The 15,789-nt window shown below is 40.6% G+C and overlaps 1 protein-coding gene across 3 annotated transcripts in view; it reads left to right on the top strand.

Annotated features, from left to right (window-relative positions):
• CPNE4 (copine 4) overlaps nucleotides 1-15,789 on the top strand; it is a 218,179-nt gene that overhangs the window by 129,580 nt on the left and 72,810 nt on the right. For all 3 annotated transcript variants that reach the window (XM_042477130.1, XM_042477128.1, XM_042477131.1), the window contains 3 exons: nucleotides 5,874-5,945; nucleotides 10,275-10,349; nucleotides 13,695-13,778. In XM_042477130.1, coding sequence (XP_042333064.1) covers nucleotides 5,874-5,945; nucleotides 10,275-10,349; nucleotides 13,695-13,778 — 231 coding nt within the window. The remainder of the gene's footprint in view (nucleotides 1-5,873; nucleotides 5,946-10,274; nucleotides 10,350-13,694; nucleotides 13,779-15,789) is intronic.

Genomic DNA, 15,789 nt, shown 5'->3' with positions numbered 1-15,789 from the left:
TGCAAATGCCATTTGATGCCTGTGTGTTAGGTGTGAATGAGTTATGTATCCCCCTGTGAGTTAGGAAACACCTAATTCATTATTTTTGTTCTTTTATATGCCCTTGTGTCTGAAAGTCACACAGAGCTCAAGGTCCATCAGGTCCCTCCCTGATGTTTTCAGAAACATCTTCACAGGCCATTTTGTGCATTATTGTCAAACATTGGTTACACACCCACCTCTTGAGACAGCTCATTGTAAACTGCACTAACACCTGCCAATCTGTATAGCAGTGGCTGGAATTCCTGGGAGACCTCTTTAGCACATTGACAGGAACTTACTCAGGGACCATCTGACATAGTATGTAGGAAACTGGGGACTACACAGCCAGCCTTGGTTTCTGGAAATGAAATATATGTGGCAGGGAGAAAGGTGAGTTGAAGGACCTGGTACATCAGATTGGCATGACACCCTAACCTGAATGTAGAACTTTCAAGGAAGCATTTCTCCATCTTGGAACTAGATTTTTACTGGAATGCAGATGTTGCTAGATTAAACTATTCATCATCACCAATCAGGGTGGCCACTGATTAAGAATCCAACAACATCTGGGAACCCAAGGTTGGAGAAGTTTTATGATATTATAGTCTCGTAATTAGTTTTCTGCAACTCAGAAGCACTGTAATATTCTGGTAGAAAAGTATGTAATCTATTATTGCTATCCAGCTATGAAAGAAACGTTGGCTATTTCCTCCAGGTCTACACTCTTCTTTCGTAACATATGAAAAGAGGAGGAGGAAGAGGAAGAGGAAGAAGATAATTCTGCTTGATTCCTTGATAATTGTATCAGGCATAATTGATAAGCAGCCAGCAGAACTAAATTGAGATTAAGGACAAAAGCAAACATCCAGATTTCTTTCCCTTGAAAAGAAACATCTCAATACACTGAGAACATCCCACTGAGAAAAAGACCAATTACTAAGAGGGTGGGCTATTTTTCAGTTTTTGCTTTTTGCACTCTGAGACTCTTTTATAAATAATTGATTCCTGCAGAAAACTTGGGTTTGTTGCAGAGAAAACATTTTTTCACAGTAAACAGTGTATTTTAGTAATAATAATAATAATAAGAAGAAGAAGAAGAAGAAGAAGAAGAAGAAGTTTATTTTTACCCCGCTTTTCCAATGTGATCAAAGTGGCATACAGAATATCAGTAAAATACATTACAATCCATAAAACCAATACACAGGGTTAAAAAGAACAATACTCAGCCAGCTGAGTGGGGGAATCCAAAAACATTACAAGAGTTGTGGCAGGTGGGGGGCAAAAACCATATGATCAACAGTCATGGGGGGAAAGCTTGGGAAAAGAAGAAGGTGTTAAGATTCTTCTTAAAAGAAGTGGTGGAGCGGAGCTCATCAGGGAGATTGTTCCATATTCTTGGGGCCAAGATGGAGAAGGCCCATTGTGATGTCCTTGCATAACGTGCATTTGGGACCTCCAGCACATTTTCCCCTACTGACCTGAGTGCACACAATGCTTTGGTTTTGGTGAGGAAAAAAAAGTTTGGGGGCAAAAGATAACCCACAAAAAAACCTCTCTAGTCTGAAAAAAAATCATTAAAATATGGTTAAATTCTTGTAGTCTTGCCTACTGGGGTGAAAACATTTGAAATTATTCATTCTTCCATGCAAAAACCGAACAAGTAAAGATTTACATCCCTAGTTGGGAACTGAGGTACAGAGTCAGAGGGTCAAAAAATATATCTGAACTGAAAAACCAATTTCTGTTGAACAGTTTACACCTCTTCCAGCCCAAGAGAATTCAACATCTAGTCTGCTTGGATAGGGCCAGCCTGAGATTTCTTCGATGTTATGAGGATGCTCTGAGCTGTAGTTCTGTTAGCTCAGTACATGGTGTGCTTGCCCATAGAACCTAACAGCTTCTGACATCTTGACTGATCATAAGAATCCATCTGTGCCTGGTTAGCTTCGCAGATTTGTGTGCATTAAAGAGTACCTGTGTACAAACACTTCCCACCTCATCTTAGTTACGATCACTAGAACAAAGCCTGAGCACTATCTTCTAATCAAAATGACAGATGCAGTCTGAGCCACTGAAAAACAGTTTTCTCCTGCATATTGTAGGCAGCAGTATAAAAAAATTTCAGGTGGCTTTTAACAAAAAATCTGTCCATTCAGCTGTGTCAGAGTTCCACCATGATGCCTGACCTCTGAACTGCTGATATTTGAGGGCTTGCTGTATATTTGATATATTGGTTGATTCTATTATGTCTCTGTTCTGCTTGGTTGCAATTTGCTTGCTTGGAAGCCAGCAGTCTTTGTGATCTTCCTTTGTAGGGGATTTTTACACCTATAAATAAGCAATAAACATGATTTATAATTGATGGCACTTTCCAAAAGGTGACTTAGCATGCATATTCAAAGGGCAGTTTAATGCCAGTAAAAATTGATTTCCTCTCAATTATATGAATGATGCCCTGCATTGCCTAATTATTAATTACTCTTGAAGGCATTTAACAGCCAAATGGATCTATTTTACTTCTCATTTGTTTGACAGCTTTTGGCTAGGAAATTACAAAAGCAGTATTTCTGTATGAAAAGTGTTAGCTATGCAAAAACATGCACAACATTATTTCTGTGTTCCTCAAAGTTATTCAGCTACCCCAAAACAAACCTATCATAGGGGCTTCCTGGTAAGATTTCTTCAAAGAGAGTTTGCCTTTGCCGTCTGCTGATGCTGAGAGAGTGTTCCTTCCCCAAGGTCACCCATGGGATTTCCATAGCTGAGCAGGGATTTGAGCTGATCTCCCAGTGTCCTAGTACAGTGGTTCTCAAACTTTTTACCCTTATGACCCCTTTACAGCTACATGCAGATGCCCCCCCCCCCCCTTGATATAATACAGTAGGACCTTACGATCCATTCTGGACTCCCTGCATAAGGTGAAAATTGTGTATGCCCAAGCCGCATTTAATACAATGAGGCTTGTGCTTGCAGCACAGGAGAGTGTGGGCACCACAGGCACACACACCATTCACTTTATTGATGCACAGCTTCAGTGTAAGCTGAAAGCCGCATATAAAGTGCCCTTGCATGGTGCGTATGCACTGTATATGAATACAAACATTTTGTTTGTTTAATGTGCATATTTTCATCCACATATTTATGTATATTCATATTTTAACATTTTATGAGGAAATAGCTCTCCTCCTCCCTCAAGCAGAGGTGCTAAACAACTCCTTTGCCTTTTTCTTCCCTTCCAGGATAAAAAAAAGTCTGGAAAGTGGAGGGATCAGGGCCCCCAAGTCTTGTGCCCCCCCTTGAGCAATTCATGCATCCTCCATGGGGTGCCTTCCCACAGTTTGAGAACCACTGTCCTAGTCCATCATTCACACCACTACACCATGCTGGCTCTTTACATTAACTGCATACAGAGTGGGATTCCTTCAGACGGAAGGAAGAATAAAATCATCAAAATAATCCCACTTACTTTGGTTTAAAAAATATAGCTGTTGTGCGAACAGAGGTGGTGAACAAAATACCGTAACTCTTTCACAGCTATTTATTTATTTATTATCTATCTATTGGATTTATATCCCACCTTTCACCCAAAAGTGGGGTTGAAGGTGGTTTACAGTAATTCAACTAAAATACCACTAAAGCATTAATTTACAAAGGTTAAAAAAGAATTAAACATCAATATTATTAAGACATGCTTTAAAACAGTTAAAGCACTGAAACATATTTTAAAATAATTTTAATAAAAGGTTTATTAAAAGATTAAAACAGCACCCCGCTTACACACACACTACATCACCATAATTAGAATTGGAATTCAAAGTTCAAAAGCCATAAAAATATCTTCAGCTGCCGGCAGAAAGAGATCAAGGAGGAGGCCCAACCAGCCCTCCCATGGAAGGGAGTTCCACAGCCTGGGAGCAGCCATCAGAGGGCTCTTTCTTGAGTCCTCGCCAGCCACACTTGTGAAAGTGGTGAGCCCGAGAGAAAGCTCTCCTTTATTTATTGCAATGTTTTTAACCAATTCCACATTATGAATATTTCACTGTATTATTTATTCGCAATCTGTTCCACCTTTCTATGAAAAAACTTGTTGGCTCCATCAAATTTTATTCTTACAACAAAACTGTGCAGTAGGTTGGAATGAGAGAAAAACTCTCCAAAGAGCATGTGAGAGCTAAAAGGGAAGTTAGGGGAACACTGTTGATCCCAGGTCTTGTGCCCTCCCCTTCATTCCCAGTCTTCTGACATTGAGTAGGGTTGCCAGACTGAAAGCTGCAGGGGGCTCCTGTAGCAGTGATTGTGTGGAAGAGTGAATTTCAGCAGACGGTGCTTACTACCTGGTTGTACAACAAATATCACCTGCTGAAATTCCCCCTTCTACATAAACATTAAAGACATAAGGATTTAATTATTTTTTAATTTTCTTCTTGAAAGAAGCAACAAGTAATTTTACTCATTTTGTTCCTGCTGTGAAAAAGTATTTGAAAATTATGCAATGAAGCCTTTTCTCAAGTCAGCACTTATTTTGTACACAATTCACACCTGGTTGCAGGGATGTAGCCAAGGGGGGGATCTGGGGGTCCGGACCCCCCCCTCCATTAGAAAAAAGAAAGGGGTGTGGTGCTGCGCCGCCGCCCCCCAAACCCCCTTTTAAAGGGGGGCACTTTGTGGGGCCCCCCCCCCCCTTCCTAAAATCCTAGCTACGTCCCTGCTGGTTGTTTTGCACAAAAACCAGCAATTTTTTTATTTTTTTGCCCAAGCAATATTTTCTGTTTGGAATGTTATTTTCTATTTGGCCAAAGCTGTTTCCTGCACAGAAAATGCTGTTTTCTGCACAAATCAACCAGATGTGATTTGGGGGGGGGCATTAACAAAGGGGCTGTACGGACTGGCGCAGAGAGGGCTGAGTGTTTGCACGCTTGAAGCCCTTACTGCACCACCTGGCCACCATTATGGTGCATGCCCATCCACAAAGTGCACACCATGATGACGCATGCTGAGTGCAGCGCTCAAATGGCACTGTGCTGAAAGGGCATCTTGAAGTTGTGCTGTGGCGCTTATAATGCCCCTTCCAGGACGCAAAAAGAAGCCCCTTTTCAGGGCTTCTTTTTGCTCCATCCGGAGGCTGCTGCATGTGGTTGCTGCAGCCTCTATGCAGGGCACAAAGGGGCGATGTTGAGCTGCCCATATGTACAGCCCCTAAATCCTCAATTATAGCATTTTCTCATAGAAACACCTTTTTTCTCAGTAGAAATACTATTTTCTGCATTCTAAATACTCTAAATTACTATTTGCAGGGAAATGGTCACATTGTGTCCACACACACACACCATTTCTATACACAGAGAAAGGAAAAGTGTCACCTCCCAGCAATATGATTGATAATAATTATAGCATGAAACAGAGAATGGAAGGCAAATGGCAAGTAGGGGGTAGTTTTGTGAAATCACTTGTCCCTCCTCCAGATCGTCCATCCCCATCCCATTTTGGAACAAAACTGTTTTGAAAACGATGCCCTGCTCTAAATAAGCAATTATTTGTGTTCTTTGACATTAGCGCCTGCAAGGAAACTATATCCATACCACCTGGAAAGTTAAGCAGGTGTTGTTAAGAAACTGTGGGGCCACGTGGATCTGACTTGCTGAGGTGCAGTGAAATCCATTTGGGTTTTTATACACTGAACTGTAAAGAAGCTGTCCAAACTGCTAAACCTTACTCCTCCACTACCAGCCGCTACTACTCTGTTTTAGTTAATTATTTGATGAGAAAGATAGATCTGTTCCTTTGATGAAAATTGCATCTCCAGCCTAGAACTCCCTATCATTTTCTGATGTTTCCTTTATCTTTTTGTACAGATTGTTTCACAGAGAAAACTCTCAAAATCATTATTGAAGCATGGGAACACGGCGGGAAAATCATCCATAACGGTAGGTCCCTCTGAAGTGCTGTTCCTTTCCTTTTAACTTAGGAGACTTCAGCAAACTGCATTTTGTCCATCAACATTTAATTACAAGTGCTTAGTGTTTGCTTGCATGTGCCCCATGTTTCTTAATAACTGACAGTGACAATATATAAGAGAAGACACATTCCACCTGTTGAAGCAGGAGTGAGAATTTGGCCAAGGGCAAATTCTAATTTGGAAAGGGTTTGGAGAACACATTTCACTGGTGGTGGATCTAAGGACATAGTATGGTGCCAAAACAAAGTAGGTGAGGTCATATGCAATTCGTATCAAGTAGGGCATTGGCACAGCACAGATAGCAAAACACGAATGGCAAAGCAAAGCTCAATTCCATTCCAGAGACAACTGAAGAACCTTCAGGGCAGACGTAGAACCCACATGACCCACATAAGACCTTGAGGCCAGAGGTTCACGATCAATGCTTTGGAAGAAAGTAAGTTTTCTTAACATGAATATTAAACATTATCAAGAGCACTTTGTTCCAAACTTTAGTTGAAATACTACTATAATTTCAATAGGCAACTAAGTACTGTGTCTATTTCAAAGTACTATTTCATAGTACTATTTCAAAGCATGTCCCCTTCAGTTTGAAGTTAAGAGGTCAGGCAATAAAACTAATCTGAACTTCCAAAATGGTAAAACATGCAGTCACTGGAAGCTCATGCTATAATAAATCTGTTAAAGAGATGACATGATTCTTTGTTGATTATCCTTTAAAAAGGCCCTTTACGTATTAAAGACACTAGTGACTGCCATGGAACAGATATACAGACGTCCCTCCAGATTCGCTGACTTCTGTTCATGGTTTTGAATTTTCGCAGACAGGAAGCCATGAGGGACAAAATGATGCATGTACCTGTGGTGCACCTGTGCAGCCACGTGCAGGAGCGTGCATTCATTAAAAACAATGGGACGCCAATATATACGTTTTTTTCCCATTTGTGGGGTGGTCTGGAACGGATCCCCGTGAATGTTGTTAAATTGCATTGGTGAGTCTGCTTTATTTATGAATACATCTGGACCCAGTTATATAATCTTCAATGAGGAAGCAGCCCATTACAATTATTTTGGATTCAAATGCCCTTTTCTGGTTACTAACTAGTCATTCCAAGCAGATGGTCTTTGGTCAAGGTGGTATTTTCACATTTAAAAGTAAAAATCAAGAAAGAAGCAATTCTGTCTTGGATCTCACCATTTACTGTACACCTCTTAGTGAAATATGTTTTTACTCAGGTGAATTTTATAGCTCATCAAACCTGTAAATGACCATTAAATTATGTATTTTGCCAAACCTACCATCCTAGAGAACTATGTTATTTCTTTAGTTTCTCATTACATAAGAAAATCTCAATATTATATTATAATTTGGCCATAAAATGCAACATATTAAAACTCTTGGAAATTATAATGGGATATGTAAGGATATATAACCTAAATAAATGAAGCATGCTAATTTGAAACCGACTGTACAAATAGGATGAACTGTTCTGTGAGCCTGAGAGAACATTTTTATTTAGAACAAGAAGAGCTGTTAAATGTTCAGCAACATTTATCTACAATGTATGAGTGGAAATAAGTGGCACTGTAGAGCTGAATAAAAGGAGGAATGAAAGGGGTAAAGGAATGTAACAGCACCTTTAAGATGAACTGGTTTTTATTTTAGCATTATATAAACACACTTTTTCAGATGCACTAAGAGTGATATCCAGGCCTCAGGATATAAAGCATATTTACATATTTGTGGGAGTGGTATGGAATGTAACAGGATCCAGAAACATGCAAATCATGACCCTTGCCCTGATTTTTCAAAGGGCTATATAAAGTGATACATCAGACCTTTACAGTGGTCATTTAGTATTTGTGTCAGTGCAATAAACCTGCTTAACCAATGGTTTCCTTGCATTCAGAACCTTTTAGAAGATTCCTATTATTACATGTGCAGTAACAAAGACTCTTATATCAACATTTGTAGTGCGCTCTGAAGCCATTGTGTTTGTTCATACATACAGTGTGCCTTTGCCTTACGCAGGGGATCTGTTCTGGACCCCTCCATGTAAGGCAAGTAGCGCATATGCTCAAGCCCCATTGAAAACAATTGGGGTTGTGCATGATGTGGAGCGGGGGGCGCACGCCATTCCAACTCCATCACGCAGCTTTCAGCATAAATTGAAAGCCGCATAAAAGGCACCCGCATATGATGCAGATGCACTGTATAATTCAATCCAGCTGTTCCTCTTTTCAGTCTTCCTCTGTAATTTCCTTGTTCAAGGACTGTATCCTTTAAATCCCATAGTGTATGTACAGAGAGATTGAAATGTTCTGAAACTATTTTTTGGGTTATTGCCACTTCTAATGCTCAATTTGGATCCATTTATCCTCTTAGGTAGAGACTATCATGTTTGTCCAATGTAGAGTGTAGAGGGGCATTGCTGGCATAGGATGGCATATACTACATTGGAGGAAGGACAAGTGATTGTACCTTGAAGTTGTGTGCAATATTGTTATTGTGGAACTGAAGAAAATGGAAAAAACACACAAAGGATAGAAAATAGCAAACTTTAATTCTGAATTTTTAAATTGAATCCACATCTTTGGCATGTACTTTATACATTTCTGTGCTCCAAAGAGGAAGAATGGGTCCTTTTGCTGCATCCTGCTGAACTGAGTTGGTTTTCTCTTCAGAATCACTTCTTCTTGGCCCAGGCATTGAAAAACAACTACTGAGAGGCAACATGAATTATCTCCAAGATTAATTGCATCCATAATGAATCTGTTATTGGAGGCTGGGTGAACTCTAATGGTTGGACCAACATTTTCACCTTTCCTGGCTCTCATACCAGTGCACTCAGCAGTGACCAGAAGGGACTTTTAGATTTTATTTTACTTCTTGTTGATTAGGAGCATTTTCAGTAGGTCCTTGTTATCCACTGGTGGTTGATTCCAGGGCCATTTCTTTTTATTCTTCAGGAGTCTGATTATCCCTGAATGGATGGAGGGGAAGCAGGATGTACTTACTGGCCACATTCCTAATTTATGTGCCTTGAGCCAAGCAGATGACATGTCCAGAGCTACCTGGCAATTGATGGACCATATGTAGCTTCCATCACCATTTTATCTGGTTCCTTATGCCCCTTCCAAATTTTAATTAAAGTTTTAAAAATAGCCTCATAAATTGTGTTGGGGGTGGTGGTGGTTTCACATTGTATTTGTGAGTACTTGTTTGGATATTGTACCTCAAGGCTGGGAGACATGAGATCTTTCACAGGTTGAACTGCAGCTCCCATCAGACCCATGATGGGAGCTTCAGTCCAACATCTGGAGAGCTACATGTTGCCCATTCCTGTTAGGCCTGGCTTCTCTATTAGCTGCAATGATGCAGCTTTCTCTGGCCACAGATCTTACAAGGGTTGCCATTCCCCTGACACCTCACCCTGGCATTCCCATTCTGCCCTCAGGTATGATGGAGGAAGTTATCCTGTTCACAGTGTTGAAACAGGAATCGGCTAAGGTTGACTGTAGTATGTGGACTTGAGGGGTGCAACATCTTATCCTTTGCTTCAGACATCAAAATGCCTAAGGACAGCCTTGATCCCTGTTGTATATAATGTCTTAGCTATAGTTCTGAGGGCGTGTGTCCTATGAGAGCTGGTCCAGGGCCTGGAGAACCAAGGAGGGGCCTTTGAAAGTCTGACAGCCCACACTCTCAAAAATTTAGTAACTGACTACAAGCTTTGTTAGATATTTCCAAATGTTTGAGAATATTGTTGCCAATTCCAGTGACAGTAGTATCAGCAGAAAGATATTTTAGCAAACACAAACATATCAACAGTGTTTTAAAGTCTACTGTGTCTCAAAGCTGACTTGTTGATTTAACAAGACTGTGTATCGAATCAAGCACTGCCAATGAAATTGATTTTGATAGTATTGTTATACATTTTGCAAATAAAGAGGCCTTGCATGTGTCCTACCACTTTAAAGCCTTTAGTGTTAGAGGATGCCCAATTTATTACAGGGCCTGAATAAGTGAGGATGTCAACGTCTGTGAGAATTAACTTCTGCTGGGCCAGACCACTGTCTGGGAAACAGTGGCGCCCAAGAGGACAGATATTGGATATCCCTGCTTTAAATTATATTGGTATTTGTGTGTTGTTTTTGGCAACAGAACTGTCACATTTCAGCTTTCTATTCTAGCATCTCTGTGCCTGCACATTAGTACTGTAAATGGCACAGTTCCAGATTGTATTTTTCCCATCCACTTAAACAGAACTGTTTAATTTTTTTCCCCTTCACTTAGGTGATTGCTGAGGAGTTATCTGGCAATGATGACTATGTTGAACTTTCCTTCAGTGCACGGAAATTAGATGACAAGGTAAGCCAGTATTTGACGTTAACTTTACCGAAAGACATGAGAATGCAACAAATGTGATTTAGTCTGATTTAATAAGACATTCCCCTCCGGCAGCTATTTTCGGAACAGCGATGTTATTAAATATAACTGAAATTTAAGATCAATGCTCATAATGAGGCTTTCCTCAAGTTGCATAGTAATTAGAAAAAAGTCTCAAAGGAATGCAATTAAGACCAAGACAATTTAATTATGCTGAGACCTCATGTATTTAAAATGCCACCAATCACATCAGTCTACTTTTACAAGCCATCAAAGACATAACATTCAAGGTTGGCATCTTGAAATATAAATTGAGGAACTCTTGGGAAGTAATTTTGAGAGCGGGTTGTTGTTTTTCTTGAAGATTTTCCTAGTTAAACACTGGAGGCATCTGGGAATTTTGTGCTTGTTGTGTGTGCTTGACAAACCTTTTTGTCTATTCAACCCCAAACCCCAATTAAGAAAAAGGTCTTTCCGAAAACATACTTATTTGCTCTTGAGTTTGACAAATGCACTATCCTATTAAAATGGACATCACTGTAAACTTTTACAAGGATTCTTGGAGGCTCAGACACACACAATGGCTGAAATTTTACATCTGTATGGAGCTTCACATACATAGTTCTGTATCATTACATTTCCATGCAAGCATCAAGCCCCAGGAGGGGCATATGCTGCTGTTGCTTACTGTTGGGGAGGAAGGAGAGACACAATTCAGACTATGGAGAAGCAGCTGATCTCAGCTTAGTGACAGATAAGGGTACATTCTCAAATGGAGTGGACCTGCCTTTGCCTTTTCCTGGGAGCCGAGAGCAGCCAGATCTTTTTAGTCTAAATCATATCCCTCTTTACTTCCCTCTCAACCAGTATGCAAAGATAACAAGGGTTTGGTAATGACCAAACCTCCAGGGCACCCCACCCCCCAAAAATTCACTGGTGTCCACTCTCAGAAGCCCTGGCAATTGTCCATACTAACAGAGTATATAGAGAAAGTTTTAATGTCCCATAAATCACTGGAGCAATGCTATGTTGGGGACACTGCAAAATATTTAAATGGTGGCTTTTGGAAGAGCACTGCTATTGCTGTTGCTCACCACTCTCACTAAGCAAGCTCACATGGGTTGCTGAAATACAGGGTGGAAAATACCAGAGGCCATGTTACTAAGGCCTGTTACAGACTGCCAAAATAAAGCTGCTTTGGGTCTCTTTGGAGGTATGCTATTTAAATGATGCATGGGTCCTAAGAGTCCGGAGGTTGTGTCAAAGCCACATTCCATTCCTAAGCACTGGAGTGCAGCTTTGGTGCAGCTTCTGGATTCTTAGGGTGCATGCATCATTTAAACAGCATACCTCCAAAGAGACCCGAAGCAGCTTTATTTTGGCAGTCTGTAACAGGCCTAAGATTCCCATCAAACCTGTAGTGAGCACAGAGGTACCTGCAGAAATTGTGCCATTGATGGTATGTGTCTACTTAACAAGGTAGGCCTCCAGATATAAATGTTAGACTACAGCTCCCAGCATTTCTGCCCAATGACTATGACAGTGTCTACACTGTAGAATTAAAGCAGTTTGACATGGCTCAGTGCTATGGAATTCTGGGATTTGTAGATTTGTAAGATATTTAGCCACCTGTGTCAGAGAGCCCTGGTACCATAACAAACTACTACTCCCAGGACTCCATAGGATTGCAGCCATGACAGTTAAACCAGTAGCAAACTGCATTAATTCTGGTTAGGGCTGCTGGGACATGCATTTCAAAAACACCTGAAGGGCCACAATACTCTCACTCCTGGCTTAAGCCTGTGAACAGTCACTGCCTCATTTCAGTGGATCAGTGGGACCATACTGGCTGGGGTTTCACACATAGCCTTGCAGCTAAAGAGAGCTTGCAGTTGTGGAAGCCAGAACCATTGGGTGGGAAAATGAGTTCTGCTCACATGGGAAGAATTATGAATACAGACGGCATTTGCCTGCATAGGTTGTATGTGATTAGGAGTAGCTAATCAAATTAAAACTGCCAGAAATATTTAGGTTGGCAGAGTGTAATGGATTTGTAATTTAACTAAGGTGTAAAGGTTAATAGCATCCCTAAGTTGTGGATCTTTAATCACTCAAAACATTCAGGACCTTGGTTTTGTTTCTCATCTGAAAGGTGAGTTTGGGAAAGAACTTTTTGTTCTTGGCCTGTTTTGAAAACCTATTTAACTTCTTGGAGGCAAGCTTAAGCAGCTAAATTTAGGCACATTTTTAAAAAGCAAAACACAGCAAGAAATTATAGTGGACATGTTAGCTTTATCTTATGGTCTTCTGGTCATGCCAAAATAAGGCATCTTGAAATACAAAGGAGCAGGTGCGCCACCAGTTAATGTTCCTTTGTTTCCACAAATGTACTTCAAAATCTGGGAGAAATGATGCTATGGCAGGTAGACAGTTATCATTATAGCTTTTAAATCCATTGAAGCCCCTACTTAGTTTTGGAAGGAGCTCTATAGCAGTCAAGGAGTGTATGCTTCAACTACATGCTAGTAGACTGTATCCATGCACCGACTCTATTCAGGCCAGTCATGAATATTTATTTTTCCCCAGTAAATAGGGTTGCAAGGTCCCTTATTATAAGGGATGTCCTTTATTTGTGGTCTAGAATGGTTGTCCATCATCAGACTGGCAGGTGTTCCTTATTATAATGCATTTGCTCTATTTGAGGGTTAGAAAATTTTTACTTCACATAAACTGAACAAGATGTCAAAAAATCCTGTATTTTGAGGCCTCAGCCTTCATAAAGATGGTAGTGTGTGCATCATGCAATTTATGAATGTGGACAATATATTATTTTTATAGAGAAATGCATGAATATGTTAAATGAAATCAAAACTTGAATTTGGTATTTAGGTAGAGCACAAACTTAATAGCTGCGTCCTGATTCTCAACCCTATCAGTTATTGCTGTTTTGAAAATGTGGCACCAGCAATAGTAGAAGAACAGAGATATTGTGCTGAAGCAGACAGCCAGGAAGAAGCAGTCTCCAGCTGCTCCAGCCACAATTGGGCCAGGACTGTGGCGACTACACAGCCTGTTTCCAAAGTGGGTCATGGCCTGTGATCCCAAGCTGCGTGCCACAGGAGCTGGATTAAAATGCCTCCTTTTTGATCCTATCCTTTGAACCAGAGTGCGGCCTCAGCATGGCTTCTGGCCACTTTAGGGCATGCGTTGTCTAAACGCCATGCCTCCAAAGCAGGCAGTAGCCGATACTTTTGGCCCATGCGTTTGGGCCTGTGTGGATAATATCTAATAATCCTTACAAATGAATTCTTTATATTTTGATTTCAGGATTTCTTCAGCAAATCTGACCCATTTCTGGAAATTTTCCGGATGAATGACGATGCCACTCAACAGCTTGTTCACAGGACTGAGGTAAGCTATGAACCAGTTTTGAACTCAGTTGGTTACATCTGTGACAGACAAAAAGATATTATTATTCACACTTTTATCATATGAAACTGTAGATCAGTGGATTTCAATTGCTGATTATCCAAATGTTTGGACTTAAACTCTCAGAAGCCTCAGCCAGCATACCAATAGTCAGAGATTTGGGGACTTGAAGTCCAAACTTTCTGGAGGAACAAAGGGTAAAAGCCATTGCTATAGCCAATTTGTCAAGAAGCTGCTTAATTTGGCTGTTGTGGGAGAGATTTGGGATCTTACTAGAAATAATAAAAAGTGATATACATTTATTTCAATGCTTTCTTAAAGCTAGTGTGGATCCACAACTATAGAATTATCTGTTGTATCATGTAATAGAAGCAGGTAGCTGTACTGGACAGCAGAAGGCCAGGCTGGGTTGACACAGTGATACCTTTGTTGATTGCTGTTTAGAAATCCAGGAGTATGTATTTAATTGTTTCCATTCCATTAGATATGGAAATGACATATATTTCAAATAACTGAAGGCAATACTGTGCATGGCATTATGTGCATGGTTTACCTTATGCTACAAGGTATTTCTTTGACAAATAGCCAGTCCAGGATGGAGTCAACTCCCACAACAGTATGTAGAAGGGCAAAATGAGGGCATTGGCCCCTTCAATAGGGATTTTGCCCCCCAAAGGAAATTTTCCTTCAGTCTTCAAAATTTTAGTAGCCTGAAAATCATTCACACTTAGAACTCCAATCTTTGCTGCATTGGCCTTTCCTTGATAACTTTGCTTTCTCCTTTTCTTTGGATACCTTAACTGTATTTCTAAATGCTCAACTGAAGTTTTAAGTTACTGCAATACTAGAAATTTAGGGAATGGAGAAAATTTCATAGGAAGCTGAATTGTTATTTTGAGAGTAATGTCCTCACTCCACTTCCCAATACACTCCTGAGCTCCCATTCTCTCTGGTGGGCATAAGTTTAAGGAGAAGGTCTTTTGACCTCTACTGTGATTCTGATCTGGATCAGGGCTTCCAACATTTGTATTGTATTGTATTTCTATGGTGCCTATCTCCCAAAAAGGGACCCAAGGCAACTCACAAATACAAACTCTTTAAAAACTTGTTATAATAAAACAATTAAAACATCACATAAAACAATATAAAATTACAAACATAAAAACTACAATGAAACCACAGTACCCATCCCATATAGCAAAGACACCATATAGCAAACACACCATGCCTGCTGCTTGCAGGATGAGAAATGGTTTCCTTGGAGTGAATCCAGGAAACCAGGTAAATTACGCACCCTCCTCTGAATCATGACAACAGGAGGAGCTTAAAGTACCCCACTTCCCTTGACACAGTCCTAATTGAATTCCAGTGAAGGAAAATGTTTTTAATTCAGAGACAAAACACAAGAATGATCTTGCATATGGTTTGATCTTTTTAAAGCTTATTACACTCACTTTTGTCCCCGATCTGGGCACGGGCAGGGGACGTGCACGACTGAGGGAGAATGCATTTTATCGTATGTCACACTGTCCTCCAGCCAGCCCCATGCCATCACCCAGTACCAAGCTGTACCCAATCAGGACTCAGGCATGTGATTTTGCTCTGCCAGAAAGCTTCGGAGCAAAATCGTGTGACTGAGCCCTGATTGGGGACAGCTTGGCACCGGGTGATGGCATGGGGCCGGCTTGAGGACAGTCCAGTGTACAATAAAATGCGTCCCCCCTTGGCTGCGCATGCCCATGCCCAGATCGGGGACACAAGTGAGTGCGATAAGCTTCCTTAATTGTTAAATGAGAGAGAGAGAGAGAGAGAGAGAGAGAGAATGAGATGCATGAAGATGCATTAAAGAATGCAAGAACTTGTGAGGCATTCCTTCAGGTAGAAGTAAGCAACTTTTCTGTTTGGCTTTGCCACTGAATAATCCTGTGCTTGAATCAGGCTTGAATTGCCTCATGAGCAAGTGCACAGCCTTTAAAAGTGTAAATAAAAGAAA

This window comes from Sceloporus undulatus, chromosome 6 (assembly GCF_019175285.1).
Source record: "Sceloporus undulatus isolate JIND9_A2432 ecotype Alabama chromosome 6, SceUnd_v1.1, whole genome shotgun sequence".
Taxonomy (NCBI): Eukaryota; Metazoa; Chordata; class Lepidosauria; order Squamata; family Phrynosomatidae; genus Sceloporus; species Sceloporus undulatus.
The sequence above is the reverse complement of the archived record's forward strand: the minus strand, read 5'-3'. Positions and strand labels throughout refer to the sequence as shown.